This window comes from Lissotriton vulgaris, chromosome 1_1, assembly GCF_964263255.1.
Source record: "Lissotriton vulgaris chromosome 1_1, aLisVul1.2, whole genome shotgun sequence".
Taxonomy (NCBI): Eukaryota; Metazoa; Chordata; class Amphibia; order Caudata; family Salamandridae; genus Lissotriton; species Lissotriton vulgaris.
In genome coordinates, this window is record NC_141685.1 from 1,114,142,871 (window position 1) to 1,114,161,879 (window position 19,009).

The 19,009-nt window shown below is 45.7% G+C and overlaps 1 protein-coding gene across 6 annotated transcripts in view; it reads right to left on the reverse strand.

The window, feature by feature from the left end:
- The window catches only part of RFX1 (regulatory factor X1), a 646,755-nt gene that overhangs the window by 258,879 nt on the left and 368,867 nt on the right, over positions 1–19,009 (reverse strand). For all 6 annotated transcript variants that reach the window (XM_086963646.1, XM_086963649.1, XM_086963652.1 and 3 more), the window contains one exon: positions 17,191–17,300. In XM_086963646.1, the coding sequence (XP_086819772.1) occupies positions 17,191–17,300 (110 nt within the window). The remainder of the gene's footprint in view (positions 1–17,190; positions 17,301–19,009) is intronic.

The window sequence follows — 19,009 nt, forward strand, 5'->3', positions numbered from 1 at the left end:
AGTCGTCCTTATTTAAGTCACCTGTTGTTTTAAGATTCTTAAAGGGTCTTACGAATACATTTCCTTCCACTCCTTTTATTGTGCCTCAATGGGACTTGAATCTTGTCCTTACTTTCTTAATGGGTTCACCTTTCGAGCCCTTGCACAGGTGTCCCTTGAAGTTGTTATCTTTTAAAATGGTCTTTCTGGTTGCGATTACCTTGGCAAGGAGGGTAAGTGAGCTTCAAGCTCTAAGTTCAAAACCCCCGTTCTTGACTATTCATCCTGAAAGAATGGTACTCAGGACCAGGGCTGATTTTCTGCCTAAGGTGGTAACTCCCTTCCATCTGGGGCAGTCCATTACCCTCCCTACCTTCTATCCTCCCCCTTCCAAGGAAGAGGATAGACTTCACCGTCTGGACCCTAAGAGGGATGTGAGCTTCTACCTTGACAGAACCAGGGAGTTCCGAATTGATGACCAACTCTTCGTGGGTTTCGTTGGCTGCAGAAAAGGCAGGGCGGTGCACAAGCGCACGCTGTCTAGATGGATTGTCTTGTATATCAAGATATGCTACTCCCTGGCCGGTAAGGAACCTCCAGAAGGTTTGAGAGCTCATTCTACTAGGGCAAAGTCATCTACATCTGCCTTGTCTAGAGGTGTTCCTGTGGAGGACATTTGCAGGGCGGCAACTTCGGCCTCCCTCCACACTTTCGCAAAGCATTATTGTTTAGATGCAGAGGTGAGGAGGGACGGACACTTTGCTCGTTCCGTCCTTCAGGACTTCTTGGTATAGAAGAAGAATAGTTACTTACCTGTAATCTGTGGTTCTCCAGTATTGGTATCCGTCATAGATTCACATGCCTGAATCATTCCCCGTCGTCGGAGTGGGAGTCCCACAGCACATAAAAAATCATTAATATGCAATAATATCCTTAGAAAAACTTGGTAATATCCAACCAGGAAGTAAAGTAGCCCAAGCTACCATAGAAAAAACTTTCACACTCATGACTATCCTAGTCATTTTGTATAGTCCAAACTGCAGCCAATGAGGCGACAGCACCCACCAGAAAGTCCTCCCCAGAGGCTCAGGCTCTCATATTTTCTAGCACAGGAGTGAAGGTAAAACCAACCTAGCCTATGAGCCTCTGAGAGGAGGTGGGCGGGTTGCATGTGAACCTATGAAAGACACCAATACTGGAGAACCACAGATTACAGGTAAGTAACTATTGTTCTTCTCCAGTATTGGGGTGTCTTTCATAGATTCACATGCCTGAATCAGAGTAGATAGCAGTATATAATAATGCTTGGAAGACGCTGTTTATAGCATAAGTTTATGCATCTGAAAAAACACATAATCATATAATGAAATGCATCATTCCTAAACGCATGAAAAATTTGCAGTTACATAATAATGTACATAATAATAGGCATGAAATAAGCGTCTGGAAAGCAGTAAAGAGGAGGAGGGAAACAGAGGCTCACTTTATCTGAAAAGATTACGCAGAACTGCTTGACCCACTGAAGCATCAGTCTCGCTGGCTTCATCCAAACAATAGTGCTTGGTGAAAGTATGCCTGCTGGACCAGGTAGCTGCTCTGCAGATTTGCTGAAGAGGAGCTCCAGCAAAAAGAGCAGTCGAGGAAGACACAGCTCTTGTTGAATGAGCCTGAGTTGCCTGTAAAGGTCTTCCTGCTTGTATATGGCAAAAGTCAATAGCTGCAGAGATCCATCTAGCTATTGTTTGTTTAGACACTGCATGTCCTTGTCGTATCCTTCCATAAGCGATGAACAATTGATCGGATTTGCATATTGCAGAGGTCTTTTGTAAATAGAACTTTAAACATCTCCTGATGTCAAGTGTATGCAATGCCCTTTCCGGAGGGGATTGCGGAGTAGGAAAAAATGTCCTTAAGATGACTGGCTCGGCCAGGTGAAAGTCCGAAGGCACCTTAGGCATAAATTTTGGGTTTGTTCTTTTTTTTCCCTTTTAATCCTCATTTTGCGATTGTATAGATAAGGAGGTTTCGGGAGTCTGATGATCTTTTGGTTTTTTTTTTGCCTTCACTGCCCCGTCATTGTCGGATATCTTTGGGGAGTATCCCTTTCGATGTTATGATTCATCAGTTTTCTCCACTTGCCCTTTATCGTGTTCAATAATTCCATTGGTTGGAGGGGGAGCTAGCCATCTTGGCTACTCGGCAGTAATAATTTCTGCCTAGAATTATTGTCATCGCCTTAATCATTGGATTTTATTTACCAGTGGCCCAGTAGGAGTTAATGATTTATTTGAAAGTACTGTTCCCAAATTTCCCAGAAATGTATTCTTTTGGAATATTTCCCTTTCCTATCAAGCTTGTTAATTTTTATTATAGAGTGTAACCAATTTGTATGTGTTGGTGGTACTGGTTTAACCCAGTTCATACAAATTTCTCTCCGCGCTAGCAGTATCAGAAAGAACAACAAGCTTTCCTGTTTTTTACTTAGTTTATTTGTACCAGCATCTATAATGTTATATATCCCAAAAATAATAAGAGGGGTACTTACAGTTATGTGTGTTCCCAATACCATATTCAACGTCTTACCAATCTCAAGCCAGTAGTTGGATAATGCGGGGCAGTTTTGGAACATATGGATGTCATCCGCCCTTGCCTTTCCGCACTTAGGGCAGGACTTAATGTTGGTACCTTTAAATTTTGCCAATCTTTTTGTAGTCCAAAATGCTCGATGAATCGTGAACAAATGATTCCTCTTTAGTGAAGCTCGTTTTATACAGGACCAACATTTTTCCAGTGAATTTTGCCATACGAGTTGTAAATCCAAATCCTGATCAGGCATATCTTTCCTCCATGTTACTTCCGGGACTAAAAAGTCTTCTTCTCCAGACTCAATGAGTGCTCAATACCATTTTGATATTTCTTTCTTTGTTGGTGTAATTTTTATCATTTCATTTTCTAGATTCTCACTGCCCTTTTTTTCCTCTGGTAAAGATTTAGCCCAGTTGGTTAGTTGATAATATTAAAATTTTGATATCTTGCCATCTGTAAGTTCATATAGTAGATCCCACAGGATTATCTCTTTGTCTACTAACAATTGGCCCCATATTTCTATTCCTGCTGTTTTAAGTGGTACCGCTAGAGAGTCTTTTAGACATTCTGGTGTCCCTGGGGAATCCCATATTGGTGCCTCCGTACTGTAGTAGTATGGCATGTTTACCGTGCTTCTAATCTGAATCCAAAGCCTTGAATCTTTAGTTTTATTTTGTTTTTAAATTTTGGGTGGCCAAACTTAAATAGGAAGTGGTCTGTTCTTTCAGTCATATTCTGTAGGAAGCTTGGGTAGTATTGATGTTTCCTTAATAGTGGTCTAAAGTTCTTAAATTGAAACCATCTATAGTACTCAAATAAATCAGGACTAGCTATTCCGCCTTGTTCTTTCCTCCTCCTATGTTTACTCCAGGCTATTCTCGTACCTTTTGATGCCCAGATAAAGCTTGCTATTTCACCCTGGATCTTCTTTAAGGTTTCTTTTTTAAACTCTAATGGGATTGTGTTAAAAAGGTAAGTAAACTTAGGGATGATGGTCATTTTTATTGCGTTGGATCTTCCCAAAAAGCTGAGTGGTAATCCCGTCCAGACTTTAAGAAGTCTTCTAATTTCCTTGGCGACTTTTGTCAAGTTTAATTGTGAGAATACAGTTTGGGTTTGTGCGGAGCACTACTGAATTAGACGTGAACTGTAAGAAAGCTGGATGGACAGTGAAAGCCTGGACATCACTGACTCTTCTAGATGAAGCCAAAGCCAACAATAAATAAAAATAGTGGATTAAATAGTGGATTGGTGCGCAGCACCAGAGAGCCATTTGGAAGTTGAAGGTAAATATGTTTGATGTTAAAAGTTTGAATAGGACTCACACGCCGAGAAGACATGAGAGCGAGTAGGAGGGAAACTTTCCATGTTAGAAATGTTGAATCCGTGAAATGGATTGGTTTAAAAGAAGCTTAGAGAAGCTGGGCCAATACGACGTTGAGGCGCCAAGTTGGCGGGGAAACGCCAGATGGGCAGGCACATCCTGTAGAGGCCTAAAAAAACGTGTGAATAATCAGGGAGGAATAGAGAGACCTGAATCCGTCATGGCGAAAACGAGAAGTGCAGCCAGTACTTTTCAAGACGAAATGAGAAAAAGGGCTGACTTTGCCATAAGGAGAAAAACGGGTAGGATTTGCTCTGGTGTAGCGTGCACGGAATTGATGCAGACAGACTCGCACCAGATACCAAAGCGTTTACATTTTAGTTTATATATCTAAGTAGCGGAGGGGCTCTTGCGTTCGCGAGAAACCTCCCTTCAGTCTGAGGCAATGCACAAGTGAGCAAATTCAGAGTGCTCAGGTTGAAGCTGCAAGATTGAGGCCTGAGGAATGCAGATGGTGAATCCGTCCGTACTGCACTGTCAGAAGGTGCGGCAGATGGCGAAGCGTGATAAGTTTGCAGCAAGGTAGTAGGAGGAGACCCATGCACCACGGTCGGCGAGGCCGTCTGATCACAAAGAGTGGGATGTGATATGGTTAGAACCTCATTTTCCGCTGAAGACGAGGCACAAACAGAATCGGCGGAAAAGCGAATGCAAATACTGTTGACGAGTTCATTGAATGCAGTTCTGCACGTCCTTTAGTGCGGAAGCCAGATTGCATAGTATAGGCATTTGCGGTTGAGAGGAGATGCAAACAGATCCAGGTCTGGTTGGCCCCCCAGGCATAAGATGTGGTCCAGGGTCTGTTGGTGGAGATCCCACCCGTGGTTGTCCTAGGCGGATCCGCTGAGGGAGTCCGTCATGACGTTCGAGACCCTTGGAACATGTATTGCAGAAATATTAACGCGATGGTGAATGGCCTATTCGCAAATGTGTTGTGCTTGTTTGAGCGACAGTGATCGCGTACATCCTTGCTTGTTGAGATAGTGTATAGCGATAGTATTGCCTGTCCACGCTAACACTGATTCCTCTCGCACTAGGAAGTAGAATGCTTTCAGAGCCAGGAAATTGGATAACCGCTCCAAGCGGTTAGTGTGTGATGTGCGTTGGAGAGGCTTCCATCTGCCTTTGTTGTAAAAAACCCCCGAAGGTGCGCTCCCTAACCTTCCAGAAAGGCATCGTTGGTAAGGGTGAGCGGTGGAGCGTCCGAGGAGGGAGCGGCCTGCTGCGACATTGGGAGCGTGGGCCAACCAGCCCAGCGGTGTCCTCATTCGAAAGGCAAATAAGATGTTGTTGTTGAATGAGCCAGATAGTTGTCACCACTGCTTGGATAGCTCCTCTAGCATTTTCTCATGTGTAATCTGCAGTTGGGAACCAACTGGATGCAGGTGGAGGCCGTGGCCAGGAATGACTTTGAGGATCTACTGAAGCAGACCTTTTTTTTTTGTACGTAGAAGAACCACGAAGTGGGAGATGCAGGCCTGTTGTTCATGTGAGACAAACACCTTTACTAGGTTTGTATTGATAGATGCTCCGAGAAATGTTCATATCGGAGCTAGGACCAGTTGGGACTTGTCATGATTTTTTGAAAATCAGGTTTTGAAATAGTGACTGACAAGTCTGGGTGTGCTGGACTGCTTGTTGATAAGAGCGAGCCCTTCTTAAACAGTTGTCTAATTTTTGATTAATTTGTATTCCTTGCAGACGTCGACAGGCTGCCACTGGTGCCAGGATCCACGTAAAGACACGTCCAAAAAGGTAGGACCTTGAATTGAAAAGGTTTGTACCTATTGTAAAGTGTAGCCACTTCCTATGCTTTGGAAGGATTGGCACATGAAAATAGACATCCTGGAGGTCGAGTGTAATTATAAAGTCGTTCTGGCAGTAGAACTTTAGGACCTTCTTGAGGTACAACATTTGAAAAGTATGCGCAAAGATCTAAAATCAGGTGCTTCCTTCCTGACTTGCTTGTTGATGAGGAACTGAGAGTAAACCCTAACTGTGTTGTTGGAGATTCTGAACCACTACGACGGTCCCTGTGTGTATCAAAATAGACACTTGTGCAAAACGACTGGCGTAGATGAGGAAGTAGAGGTCCCCTTTGAAGGTGTAGCAAGAGGGAATTTGCCAAATTCTAGAGCGTGCCCTTTCGACACAACTATAAGAATCCCCAACTGACAAATGGCATTGTTGACCAAATGGAATACAGGAGAGAAATTCCACCATCAGCCTTCTTGGGATGGATTAAGGGTGGGTTCTAAGGCAAGTCGTTTCCTGGAAGAATTACCTCCTGTAAACGATTTAGAGTCAAATAATGCAGTTGGTTCTGATTGTAGGAGTGATACTGGGTGGAACTCCTTGGAAAAGAGGAGGTGGAGCTGCAACCTCGGGCACCACGAAAGGGCTGCTTTCTGTACTGGAGAGAACCGAAGTGACCACAGTGTCTGCTTAACATGTTGGCCAAAGAGGGATTACCCATAAAAGGTACGTCCATTATTTTTGTCTGAACCTCTGGGCGAAAAACTGAGCGTTCTGCCAACCTTGTCTTTGCAGTACTGCCGCTGCTGCGAGCTGTCTAAAAACTTGGAGATGCAATGTGCACTGCACGGTCTATTGTTTCTGTTGCACTTCTTCCATTCTTCTGCAGGATCCTTGAAGCGTCAGCCGAGGAGGATTCTGGTATAAGGGCTACCTGCGCCAACATGCCAGACTACCTCTGGCAGTGGTACCTGCCCAAAATGGCTAAAGAGTTGCCTGCTGAAACTGTGGTTGCAGCCACTATGGAGAACTTTTTCCCTCAATAATACGAGGCATCGACCTTCCCGGTCGGGAGAAAAACGTCAATGGAGAAGCGGAATTGCGAGGACGTCGCTGGGCCGCCCGAGCAAAAGATGAGTCAGGTTGTAGTTGAGAGACAAGTCTGGCATTTTAAATTTGTGTTCGATGTGTGAAAGAACCCCGCCAGCGCAGATCTTGGGCTCAGGAAGAGTTAAAGACCTCTTGTCAAATAAAAGGTATCAGAGGAACTGAACAAACTTGTGTCCTTAGTTAATTGTAAAATCAAAGAGAAAATCGGTCTGCTTCTTTCCTCGTGACAAGGGGAAGATGAAAGCGAGTGGCCGTTCTCTCCTAGAGGAGGTTTGATCCTCCAATTTCCACCGGAGGTTAATGTAATGGAGATTCAGGTGTTAGAGAGGGTATAATTTCGCCATGGAACAGGACATGCCAGCCTCGTCGCCAGAAAAATATAATTCTGGTCTTAAGGAACCAGAGGCTGAGAGTCTGGCTAAGTTTTTAGCCAGTCCAATAAATTATGGCGTTGAGTAAGGAGCCATCACTCCATCACATTGATGTAGCGGAAAAGCAGTTTACGACTAATAAATAGGCTACAAGAGCACTGTGCATATAGCCAACTGTCAACTGGGTTGACCGTCGACGAATCCAACCGTTGACTAGGTCAACCATCGATGAGGCCAACCGTAAACGAGGCCATCTGCGTCAACACAGCTAACTGTCGACAACGCCAACCCTCGACGAAGCCAAGTGTTCACTAAGCTTTCCGTCGTCGACAAAGTCCATTGTTGGATAAAGTTAATAGTCGATGAAGTAATTGCTGAAGTTTAACGTCACGGAGCTGACCGTCGACGGGGCCACTGTCGGCGAGCCTACCATCAACGCAGCTCTGCCGTCAACAAAGCCAATCGTTGACGAAGCCAATGATCGATGAAGTTTACCTTTGACGAGGATGACTGTCGACGAAGTACACCGTCGACGAAGTTTACCGCCGACGAGCTACCGCCGACGAGTCCACTGTCGACGAAACTGACTGTCGCCAATGGGCAACCGTCGACGAGGCCACCGTCGACGAGTCCGTCGACGAGGCTTATACTGTCGCCAACGAGCCTACCGTCGTCGAGAGGGCACTCTCCCCACTGTCGTCGGCTGAGCCACCGTCGACGACGAGGCCATGGTCAACAAGGCCTGTAGACAATGGCAACTTAGAAGCTGAAGATGGCCCTTAGACCCGTCGACACACTCGTCGTCGGCACTTCGTCGTCGACGACGGAGTCTTTCATCATTGACGGGCGTGAAGATGAGCCCATCGACGGACTGGCACCTTTCTATAGTGTAAAGGTGGCAGTAAGAGTCTGAAACGCCAGAGACCAGGTCCCGTAAGCGTGGAGGCAAGCAGACTCCATGGGGGAACAATATCCAGAGGTTCCTACTTCATCCTTGGAGGCCAAGAAGAAGGAATGTCGGTTCCACACCCACGCTTAGAGAGGACTTAGCACGTCCAGAACAAACACTCTCCATGTCAGAGACAGGGGTGTCAGAAAGTCTACAACTCCTGTAGCCACAGAAGGAGACGGGCCTCTCTGTTCTCAAAGGTCCTTTGAGAAAAGCGTTCCACAGAACCTGCGACTCCTCATCTGAGTTCAGAAAAAAGACAGGAGTATCGTGAGGGTCCTTAGAAAAAAGGCAAAGCTTTCCACAGCGAAGCAGAGTTGAAAATAAAGACTTCTTTGAAGAAAAGTAAAAATACTTGCAGAATGTAGAAATTTTGAATAAATAACTGAGCAGAGCTCAGGAAGACTCCCTTCACAAGACGTGCAGTAGAAAATCTGAGAGCCTGAGCCTCTAGGGAGGACTTTCTGGTGGGTGCTGTCGCCTGATTGGCTGCAGTTGGACTATACAAAATGACTAGGATAGTCATGAGTGTGGAAGTTTTTTCTATGGTAGCTTGGGCTACTTTACTTCCTGGTTGGTTATTACCAAGTTGTTCTAAGGATATTATTGCATATTATTACTTTTTTATGTACCATGGGACTCCCACTCCGACGACGGGGAATGATTCAGGCATGTGAATCTATGAAAGACACCCCAATACTGGAGAAGGGTGGACACCCTCCTCCGGGAGTGGGACTCCTGTTCACAAGGTGAGGAATCCACTGGCACATGTATACATCAGAAGAACAAGTTACTTACCTTCGGTAACGCTTTTTCTGGTGGATACAGTATCTGCCTGTGGATTCCTCACTAACCCACCCGCCTCCCCATTGTCCACCCTTGTATACCTATAATAGTTGCTATTGCTTTTGTGCATGTTGTTTTTTTTTTTTTTTTTTAAATTTTTGAAAACCTTTATTGAGCACGATGCATAAGACAAATACGGGCCTACAACCATCCGGCCGGCCTCGACACTTCTGTAGCTCGGTTGCAAAGTATACATCCACTCGGAGCACGTCAGCATGTAGAAGCTTACGATATGTGTTACAGTAAATCCACGTGCCTCAAGCGTCAGGAAGTAATGAGGTTAATTTTAAATAATTTTATATATAAGGAGATACAGAAGCTTAGAACGGATCAGTGTACAGTACATACATCCACGTAATAAATGGGCAACGTCCGTCAGGAGATTCCACTTACAATCAACATATCTAAAATGGCGGCACAAATCCAGGATATCAGGATGACAAAACATAGTGAGGTGTGTCCCCCAGCCGTTACCCTCCTAACACCAATCCCACCCACGATCCAGGAAAAAGCATATAGAAAGAAAAACAGAAAAAGTGAAAAAGAAGGCCCATAGAAACAAAAAACCAACCGATGAAGACCCCCCACCCTACACGCATGCCGAGGCTATGGCCTACCCCCCCCTTAGCAGTGTGTCTGTCGCCCCAAAAAGAGAACCCGAAATATAGAGTACAAGCGAAGAAAGAAAAGAAAAAGTCCATAAATGCACGGTAGCACATAGGGAGAGAGAGAAGAATACACTACCCTACTACTCCCAGGAAAAGGAAAAGCGGGGAGGAGCCCACCCAGCAACCGAACCCCCGGCTTCCCTCACCGTCAATGTCGCCCGCGCCATACACAACACAATGACAAAAAAACTGTACTCCCAGTAGATCAGAAGCAGTAACACCCGGTACCTCAGTCCAGTACAAGTCCCCCTCCCAGCAGATGAAATAAACAACAGGAGAAATCGACAGTAACGTGCAGCAGAAAAACAGGACATTAAAAACTACTCAGCCAATATCACAAAACAAGTTTCAGTCCAGGTTCTCGCCAGCCGATCCAATCAACACGACATCAGACAATCCATCAACCCTGTCCGGACCGGCAGAATTTCTCCAGGCCTGTCCATTGCTGTGAGGCGCCAGTACCCAGGACAAAGAAGCAAGATGGCCGCTTACGAGGAGAGGGGACAATGAAGACGCCTTGTGCCGCAGGGTCCCAAACAGTGCAAAAACATTCCCCAGGGGCTCCAATGTTAGAGGCAGCGAGGGGGACCGGTGACGAGGAACAGAAGCTGCCGGGCCCCGGTGGATAGTTTATAGTCAGAGTCGTTGCGTCGAAAGTAGAGGGTGCCCCTGCAACTGTAACATCGTCGATGGACTGACTCGGTACCTTGTAGCCAGGAGAACGCCTCACCGCCTTTCCTGCATTCGGCAACATTGTATCCCCTCCAGGTCGGAACAGGGGCGGCGGGGGATCATCCAGCCGAGCTCGCCCCACGTCTGGGAGCGCTTCATCAAGTCTCCGGACCAGTGCCCGGGCAGTGCTCCGCATTTCAGCCCTCAAGTCCATGAGAGCGGCCAGGATGTCGCCGCAGGTCGGGCCACTCCTTGTCGGAAGCCGGTCCGCAGTATCACCCCGTGCACTCGATGCGGTCTCCGGCACCAGGGCATACGGGCCCCCAGTCACTGCAGCCCCAGGATCAGCCAACTCCTCGGCAGGGAGAACAGGCGCCATGTCCATGCCTGCAGCGCACAATAAATGGCGATACGGAGTTGAGAGCGGCATCAGAGGAAGCAACAGTGTAGCCGCCGGGGGAACTCCGTGAGCAACTCGGAGGCAGCACAGGATGGGAGTCCTCCTCGTTTCCCGTGGGCAGCAGCCGTCCACTACGGGGAAGACGCTCCAAGATGGAGACCGCCCGTGTCTCAATGGAGTGGCAGGGGAGAGCTAACCGTGGGGGGGGCTACAGCGTCGTCCACGCCACAAGCTGCGCGAAGGAGAGTCTGACCCAGTTGGAAGGGTCCGACTCCGGTCGTCTGGGCAGCGCTCTACGCCTCCATGGTCTGCAGCGGTTCGCCAGCTCGTCTTCCCATCCACGTCTCTCGGCGTCCAGCGGCGGCCATCAGCGCAGGGTACAGGGGAAGCGCTGGAGGTCGGAAAAACACTGAGTCTGCCACCAATTCCGCAGGTAAAGGTACCGGGAGAACGCCAGTCACTTCAGCGCCAGTATTTCACTGTGGTAGGACGGCGCAGGTCAGGATAAATGATCAGGATGTCCAAAAGAAACCAGACGGCTTGCGGAGCCGGGAGCTCAAGCGTCCGTCCCGTCCGCCATCTTGGCTCCTCCCCCGTGCATGTTGTTTTTAATGCAATGTCTTGTTTCTTTTTGCTCTACTGCATTGTCTTCACACTGTGTGGGTTACCTTGATTATTTTGTACTGTGTACACTGTGTAAATATACTGTTGTTGGTCCGTCCGTGTGCCTCGAGGGCATGGAAAAAGGGTGGAACTGATGTCATCACGACAACGGGGTCCTTTTATTGATTCAGTGACGTCAGCGGAGCCGCGCGCGATGCTGTGCTTCTGTGACGACGTCCACATCGGCGTGACGAGCTACGAAAGAATTTTCCGAATGTTGCTGACGCAGGGGATATTCACAAGGTGAGGAATCCACTGGCAGATGTATCCATCAGAAAGAGGCCTTAGCAGGGGGTTCAGTGGACATAGAAGGGGAAGACCTACCTCTTTTTGTAGACCTCCTTGAAGATGTTACTGAGGAGGAATCTTCACTGTCACTAGAAATTACCTCTTTACGTGACTTCATCTTCTGTAACCAAGTCAGAAGTCTTCCTTTCCGGTCTCTCCAAGACTTTGTAGAGAAGGTCCTGCAGATCTTAAAATCAGTGGCCTTGTGATCCGGGTATAAGCAATAAATGCAGTATTTATGTTTATCTTCAATTTAAAGCCTTTTTTTAACAGGTAGCACAGGCTTTGAATAAAGCTTTCTTTTCTGACATTCTGAAGAGAGAATAGACGTAGTAAACCAAAGTTGAAGAGAAAACTGAGCAGAGTTCAGTGGAGACTCCCTTAGCACAACATTCAGTAGAAAATCTGAGGCTCTGAGGCTCTCTCAGGAAGGATCTAAGGAGTGAAGCTAATCTGATTGGTTGTAGCAAAGTTCTGGTCTCTTTTACAAAAAGAGGTGGATATGATACAAAATGAGATGAGGCCTAGGCCTTAGTTTCTCTTTTGTACATCCTGCTATGGTATTTTTCTAATTACCGAGGCTCCCAGGCTGACAACGGGGAATGATACAAAGCATGGGAATCTATGAAAGTTCTAATACTGGGGCAAAAATTATTCTTACTAGAGTTGGGCATCCCTCGACAAAACTCTTTATCTTGCTCCCCGGTTGTTTATGTACTCCAAGGTCGTTGTGATAGAAGCATTACTGCTGAAACAGTTGGATAGTAAGATTTCAGAGGAGCCAAGTATCCAGCACTCATTTCTAGAATGTGGATATGTTAGAGGTTCTACTTTGGTGACCATCTGCTTGAGCAGACAGATCCATCTTTGTGGACTCCCCAACCTTTAATTGAGGCATCTGTGATGACTGAGGTTTCTGGGATAGGATAGAACTCACTGCAACATGTTCAAACTCTTGTACTGACATGCAACAGACTGACATCTTCTCTTCCAAGGCATCCATCTTCTGACACCACTGGTTTTACAGACATTCCTGCAGTGGCCATATATGCAATATGGCATTCGGAGGTGGAAAGATGCAAAATGCCATGCTGCTCAGGAAGGAAAACACTAGTCAGACGGATGTGGCTGCTTTTACCCTAACAGAAAGAATCTTCAAAAGTGTAGATGACAGCCCCTCTTCCATAGGAGACACTTGTTTGCACCATTTCTACTGGGTTTCCAAGTATTGTATTCTTTGGTTGGAATGGATGCATAATCGACTTTGCTGAGTTATTCTGCTGACCTGGATATTGAGATGTGAATCAAGTTAGTCTACCAGTCTTGTTGGGGTTTTCATCAATCAGTCTTCCAAATACATTTAGGCAAATGTTTCATTCCATAGCACTACCACAATATATTTGGAAACAGTCTTGGTGCTGCTTTCAGGTTGAGTGGGAAACATAAGGTTGGTAATGAGGGCTTCTCTCTTAAACACATAGAAATTCCTGGTATGTCTTGTGGATTGGTCTGTGGCAGTGTTTTAAGCCATCCAATCTTCCTGGTGACTATTAGGGAAAAGCATGCAGAATGTTCTCTCTTTTAAGCCATTTGTTGACATATTTTTAACACAGATTGGGACAAACTCCAAAATGACTTTTTCTGGGCAATAGAATAGTAGGAGTATTCTCCAGTGTTCCTCTGTAACTTGGGATCCTTTTCGATTGCTTTCATGTGAAGAACAGTTGTAACCTCTAGAGTCAGATGTCCCATGTGGAGTCCTCTTGAAACCTTGAAGGAATGCAAGGTAGAGAAGAACAGAAACCGAGGCTATTCAGCATACAAACATCTTTGTGATGCTCTGCAAGTCGGGAAAATGGTTGGAAATATTTCCTCCCAAGCAGTGTGTTGTACAGTGTTCCTGTCAGACCTTTCCTACAGCTGTGAAAGGCTGTTGAGAATGTATGCCCTACTGAGACTTTTCTCGCTTAAATTCATTGCTTCTGTTGCAGTTGTTGAGTGATGCTGCAGTTGTTGCCTTTTCAAAAAAAGGTACATGTGTTCTGTGTTTCCCTTGACCATACCTTTTCAACTGTACTGCAGGAAAGTATTTCCTATTTCTAATCCAATGGACTTCAGAGTTTAAACGTCTGCCTTCCTCCACTGTAGGTCATTGTCTTCAGCTGAAAAGAGAATATCTGGAGGGAAATATGCCCAGAATCTTTTGTTGTGTTTGGGGCGTTGAGGATATCTGTCTTAGCCAAGAGAAGCATCTTTTTGAGATATCATGGCATATGTCTTGAGCAACCAAATCTGTTGAGTCCTTGGTCTGGTATTCAAATTCCTTTCTGTCAATCATGGTAAGCAAACAAGTAAAATGTTCCAGGGAATCCAAAATATCTTGTTTGTATCAAACTTGTAGACATGTGAACTTGTTGCTCTCAAAGCTGTAGCTGAAGTTGTGCAGACGTTTTTATCCACTGCTTTGATTTGTTTTATTTTTCGTTCTATGAAGCAGGTAAGGCAGAACAAGCAGTATTAGCAGAAATTCTTAACTGCACGCACTACTAGAGAGTCCGGATGTGGAGTTTCACTCAAGAAAAAAAACAATATCCGAGTCTGGAGGTCTGTACTTTTTCTCTTGCCATCAGTCCACAGGCTTGATGAAGGTCAGAGTCAGGAGGGTCTGCATATTGGGATTTAATAACCTCAGAAAAAGAGGTTCCATAAACCCCTGCTGTGGTTTTAGAATGTCAAATATGACTGATGTTTTCATAAAAAGGAACTGGAGCCTTGACATTAGACCTGCGCACCAAACAACGATTCACCTTCTAGAAAAAGACTACATTGCTCACTGGGGAAAGTCTATGAGGGGGAGCTTCTTCTGAACACTCATATCTGATGAGGAGGAAGTATTGCTTTTAGGAGGCATACACAATCAGGATGTTTGTTATCTACAAAACTATTTCCCTTGACTGATGAGCGTGGTCTCCTTTTTTCCTCACCAGTTCTTCTTCTGAGGAATGTTAATGCAGATTACTTTTCTTTTTTTGTTCTCCTTGTTGAAGCATTTTGAGCTGCTGGATCAGTAGAAGGCACTACAAGTGATGGAACCACAGGACACACCATTTATGTAAGAAACAATGTTGTGGGACCAGTTAATCCCCCTTAATACCTGGATTGTAGTGAGTAGAACTTTTCCTCTGCAATGGAATGGGACATCATTGGTTAATGGAAAGGGCATCTTTTCAGTGATGTGATGAGGCTCTGGAGAAGGTGAGACATGCTGGAAATGCTTTAAGTATCTGACCTTTTCTCTAGAGTTCTGCATCCGGCCTCTCAGCATCAGAGAGCTTACAGGATGACCTCTCTGTGGCTCTGATGTCCTTGACTACTAATGCTTTAAAAATGCCATAGAACCTGCATGGGCATGTGTACGGACATACTGAGTTGTGCATGGATGGACATGAGAGAAATTATCTCCCATAACAGAAATTATTTCACTCACGTGCTCATTTCCTTTCTTTATAGGAGAAGAGAGTGGACTGTTGATGAGTTACCCAATTTGGTAAATTGATACTTATACCAAGTAGTAAAGTTGCATCTATGATTAGGATTCAGAAAAGGGGGTGGTGATGAACAGAGTGTCTGAATTAAGCAGACCACTCTTACCCAGTCCAAAGATCAGGGCTTGATCCATCACCGTTTTTTAGCTCACTGCACCATCCCAGCTCAGAACCTGACTATATGCAAATTAGTCTGTCCCTGGCCCAGTGCATCATGGGAACAGGGCAGACCAAACTACCAAGTCAATTCTTGTACTGGGAAGGAAACAAGCTTCCGGGGACCGGTTTCTGGCATTTCAGCCGTCTTCGGCCCGGCTTGCTTGAATCCTGATGGTGCAATGAGCAAGGGACTCACATCTGAGTATACCCTTCCACGCTTATGGTGGACAAAAACGATTCAGAAAAGGGGGTGGTGATGAACAGAGTGTCTGAATTAAGCAGACCACTCTTACCCAGTCCAAAGATCAGGGATTGATCCATCACCGTTTTTTAGCTCACTGCACCATCCCAGCTCAGAACCTGGCTATATGCAAATTAGTCTGTTCCTGGCCCAGTGCATCATGGGAACAGGGCAGACCAAACTACCAAGCCAATTCTTGTACGGCTGAAAAGCCAGAAACCGGTCCCCGGTAGCTGGTCTCCTTTCTGGTGAATAATTGGCTTGGTAGTTTAGTCTGCCCTGTTCCCATGATGCACTGGGCCAGGGACAGACTGATTTGCATATAGCCAGGTTCTGAGCTGGGATGGTGCAGTGAGATAAATAACGGTGATGGATCAAGCCCTGATCTTTGGACTGGGTAAGAGTGGTCTGCTTAATTCAGACACTCTGTTCATCTCCACCCCCTTTTCTGAATCGTTTTTGGCCACTATAGGTGTGGCAGGGTATACTCAGACATGAGTCCCTTTCTCACTGCACCATCAGGATTCAAGCAAGCCGGGCCGAAGACGGCTGAAATGCCAGAAACCGGTCCCCGGTAGCTTGTCTCCTTTCTGGTGAAGAATTGGCTTGGTAGTTTAGTCTGCCCTGTTCCCATGATGCACTGGGCCAGGGACAGACTGATTTGCATATAGCCAAGTTCTGAGCTGGGATGGTGCAGTGAGATAAATAACGGTGATGGATCAAGCCCTGACCTTTGGACTGGGTAAGAGTGGTCTGCGTAATTCAGACACTCTGTTCATCACCACCCCCTTTTCTGAATCGTTTTTGGCCACTATAGGTGTGGCAGGGTATACTCAGACATGAGTCCCTTTCTCACTGCACCATCAGGATTCAAGCAAGCCGGGCCGAAGACGGCTGAAATGCCAGAAACTGGTCCCCGGTAGCCTGTCTCCTTTCTGGTGAAGAATTGGCTTGGTAGTTTAGTCTGCCCTGTTCCCATGATGCACTGGGCCAGGGACAGACTGATATGCATATAGCCAGGTTCTGAGCTGGGATGGTGCAGTGAGATAAATAACGGTGATGGATCAAGCCCTGATCTTTGGACTGGGTAAGAGTGGTCTGCTTAATTCAGACACTCTGTTCATCACCACCCCCTTTTCTGAATCGCATCTATGATTATGGACATTCGCATTGCTTAAAGGAGGGATGTAGAACTCATCAATATCAGTGCAAAGGGGATCTACCAGTTGTACTCAAATCTTGTAGGCAGGATCCACGATTGGTACTCATGTTATGTGTTTGGGGGTGGCTAAGATTAGAGTCTCGTAAACGGACACAAATGAGAAAACAAACTTGGGTATGCAACTGAATCCTCAAGACCAGGGCAAGTAGGTACTCAAACTCTGAGAGCACCAAAAGGCCACAGCAAGTATAACACAGCCCTACACACATTTTTGTAACATAAACTAACACTATGTAGGGGCATGCTCTAAGATTGATAGTCATTGTGTGCAGAAGGGTCAAACTGATAACCAGATTGTAAACGATTAGCATTCACACCACGCAGGTTGCCTACGGTGGCTGTTGGTACTCACATTGTGGAAAGAGTGTTCTCAGAGGGCTGGTTAGCATTGTATCTCCAGAACGTCTTCCAAAGGGTCTCCACAAGTGTAAACTGAAGGTTTATCATCACATCAACGATAGCCTGGAAGAAACAGCGAGGTCAGGTTTTAGGAGGTTGAAGCAAACTGTTCTTCTTTAAATCTCCTTGAGATAAGCGTTAGCTTGAACTGGAAGAAAGGCTTAGAGGCCAACACTTCTCTACCAGGGTGCAGGCTCTAATAACCTGAAGATGGTAAGATGAGAAAAACGGGGGTTAGTTAATGCAAGGATACAGCAAAAAGAAGAAGTACCTTGAGGCAGTCTCCTTCATAAAACTCACGTACTGGATGAGAGGTTGGGGTACGTGTTCAACTGTCACAAAGAAGGAGGATGTCACCGGTCATGCCTTAGAGGACAAGCCTCTATTATCAACTTGAACACAGGCTCAATCTAGGGTAACTAATGTAATGTACATGCGGAACGGCTCTTTTAGGAAATGCACATTCTTGATTAGTGGAAAGGACATCTTAGAGTGATTCGTATAGAACCTAATCAATGGAAGTCTACAGAAAAATTGTTACTTGTTACTTACTTGTAATCCAAGTAATAAATCATAATGAACTTCTTTGAAGTCATAAACATTAGAATAATTTCCTGCTGAGTGTGGGGACCCTGAAACACTTCTTTCCTAAAATATTTTCAAAGTGGATATAAAAAAAATTAACATGTCGAAAGGAAAAAAGGCACTATCACACCTCTGTACTACTGACTGGAATGTGAGATAAATGGGCGGCTGATTTTGGGATAGCCTTCAATGACAAAGAATTGGACAGAGTGTTAGCGTACTCTGCTAAGGTGTCAAGGAAAATCAGACTCAAGCTCATTCAGTTCTTCCTCATGCACAGAGCTTATCTCACCCCTACAAAAAAAACGAGTATATTACCGGTGCAATCTCTTGGTGCTGGCAATGTTACTTGCTCAGGTTTGACATGAGCCATACATTATGGTCATGCCCAGACTTATATAATACTGGATGGGGTCAAATCACGTTTCTGTCAAATAACAGGGAATGCCATACTACACAGTTGGGAGGCTTGCACGCCAGGGCTATTTCAGTGAACTCCGAAGAATAAAGTTGCAGCCTGTTTTATAGACCGTGGTCTGCTGCTTGCAAAGCTCATGGTGATTTGACACTGGAAGGCAAGCACACCTCCATCAGTTTCTATGTGGTATCAATCAGTGATAATCTGAACAGAGGCGGAGAGTGCGAGACAGAGTGCGAGACAGAATCTCCTCTCACAGGGATGGGACGCGCTGCTTGCTGCCTTGAACTCCACCCAGGGGGGTCGACACCCACCCACCCACCCTGAGCCTATTGTTCCACAGAGAACCACACTGGCCTCTACGGCTGGCCTTGAGTATTAGGATCTATTAGAAATACATATGCGCCACGAGACTCCTTTTGGACGTGATATGTGCGCAATACAAATGTCCAGACTAGACTAGACTAGACATACCACCTCCGCACTGCCCAAATGCCTCTGTACTTTAAGTTTTCACATACAAACACATATTCATTCCAACTGCATAATTCAAGTTGTGCTTGCTCTCTCCTATTGAGCGAAAAAACCACTGATGACGCACCACCACCACTCACTAGTCCTTGTAATTATTTCTCATGGCTTATTTCTAGTCATTCCTAACCCTCTGTTGAGTGTTGTTCTAACTTGTCAGATCAATGCAGGCTAATATTCATAACAAACAGAACTCTCAAGGAGTAGCTGTAGGAGAGTAGGGTCTGCTTCCTATGGT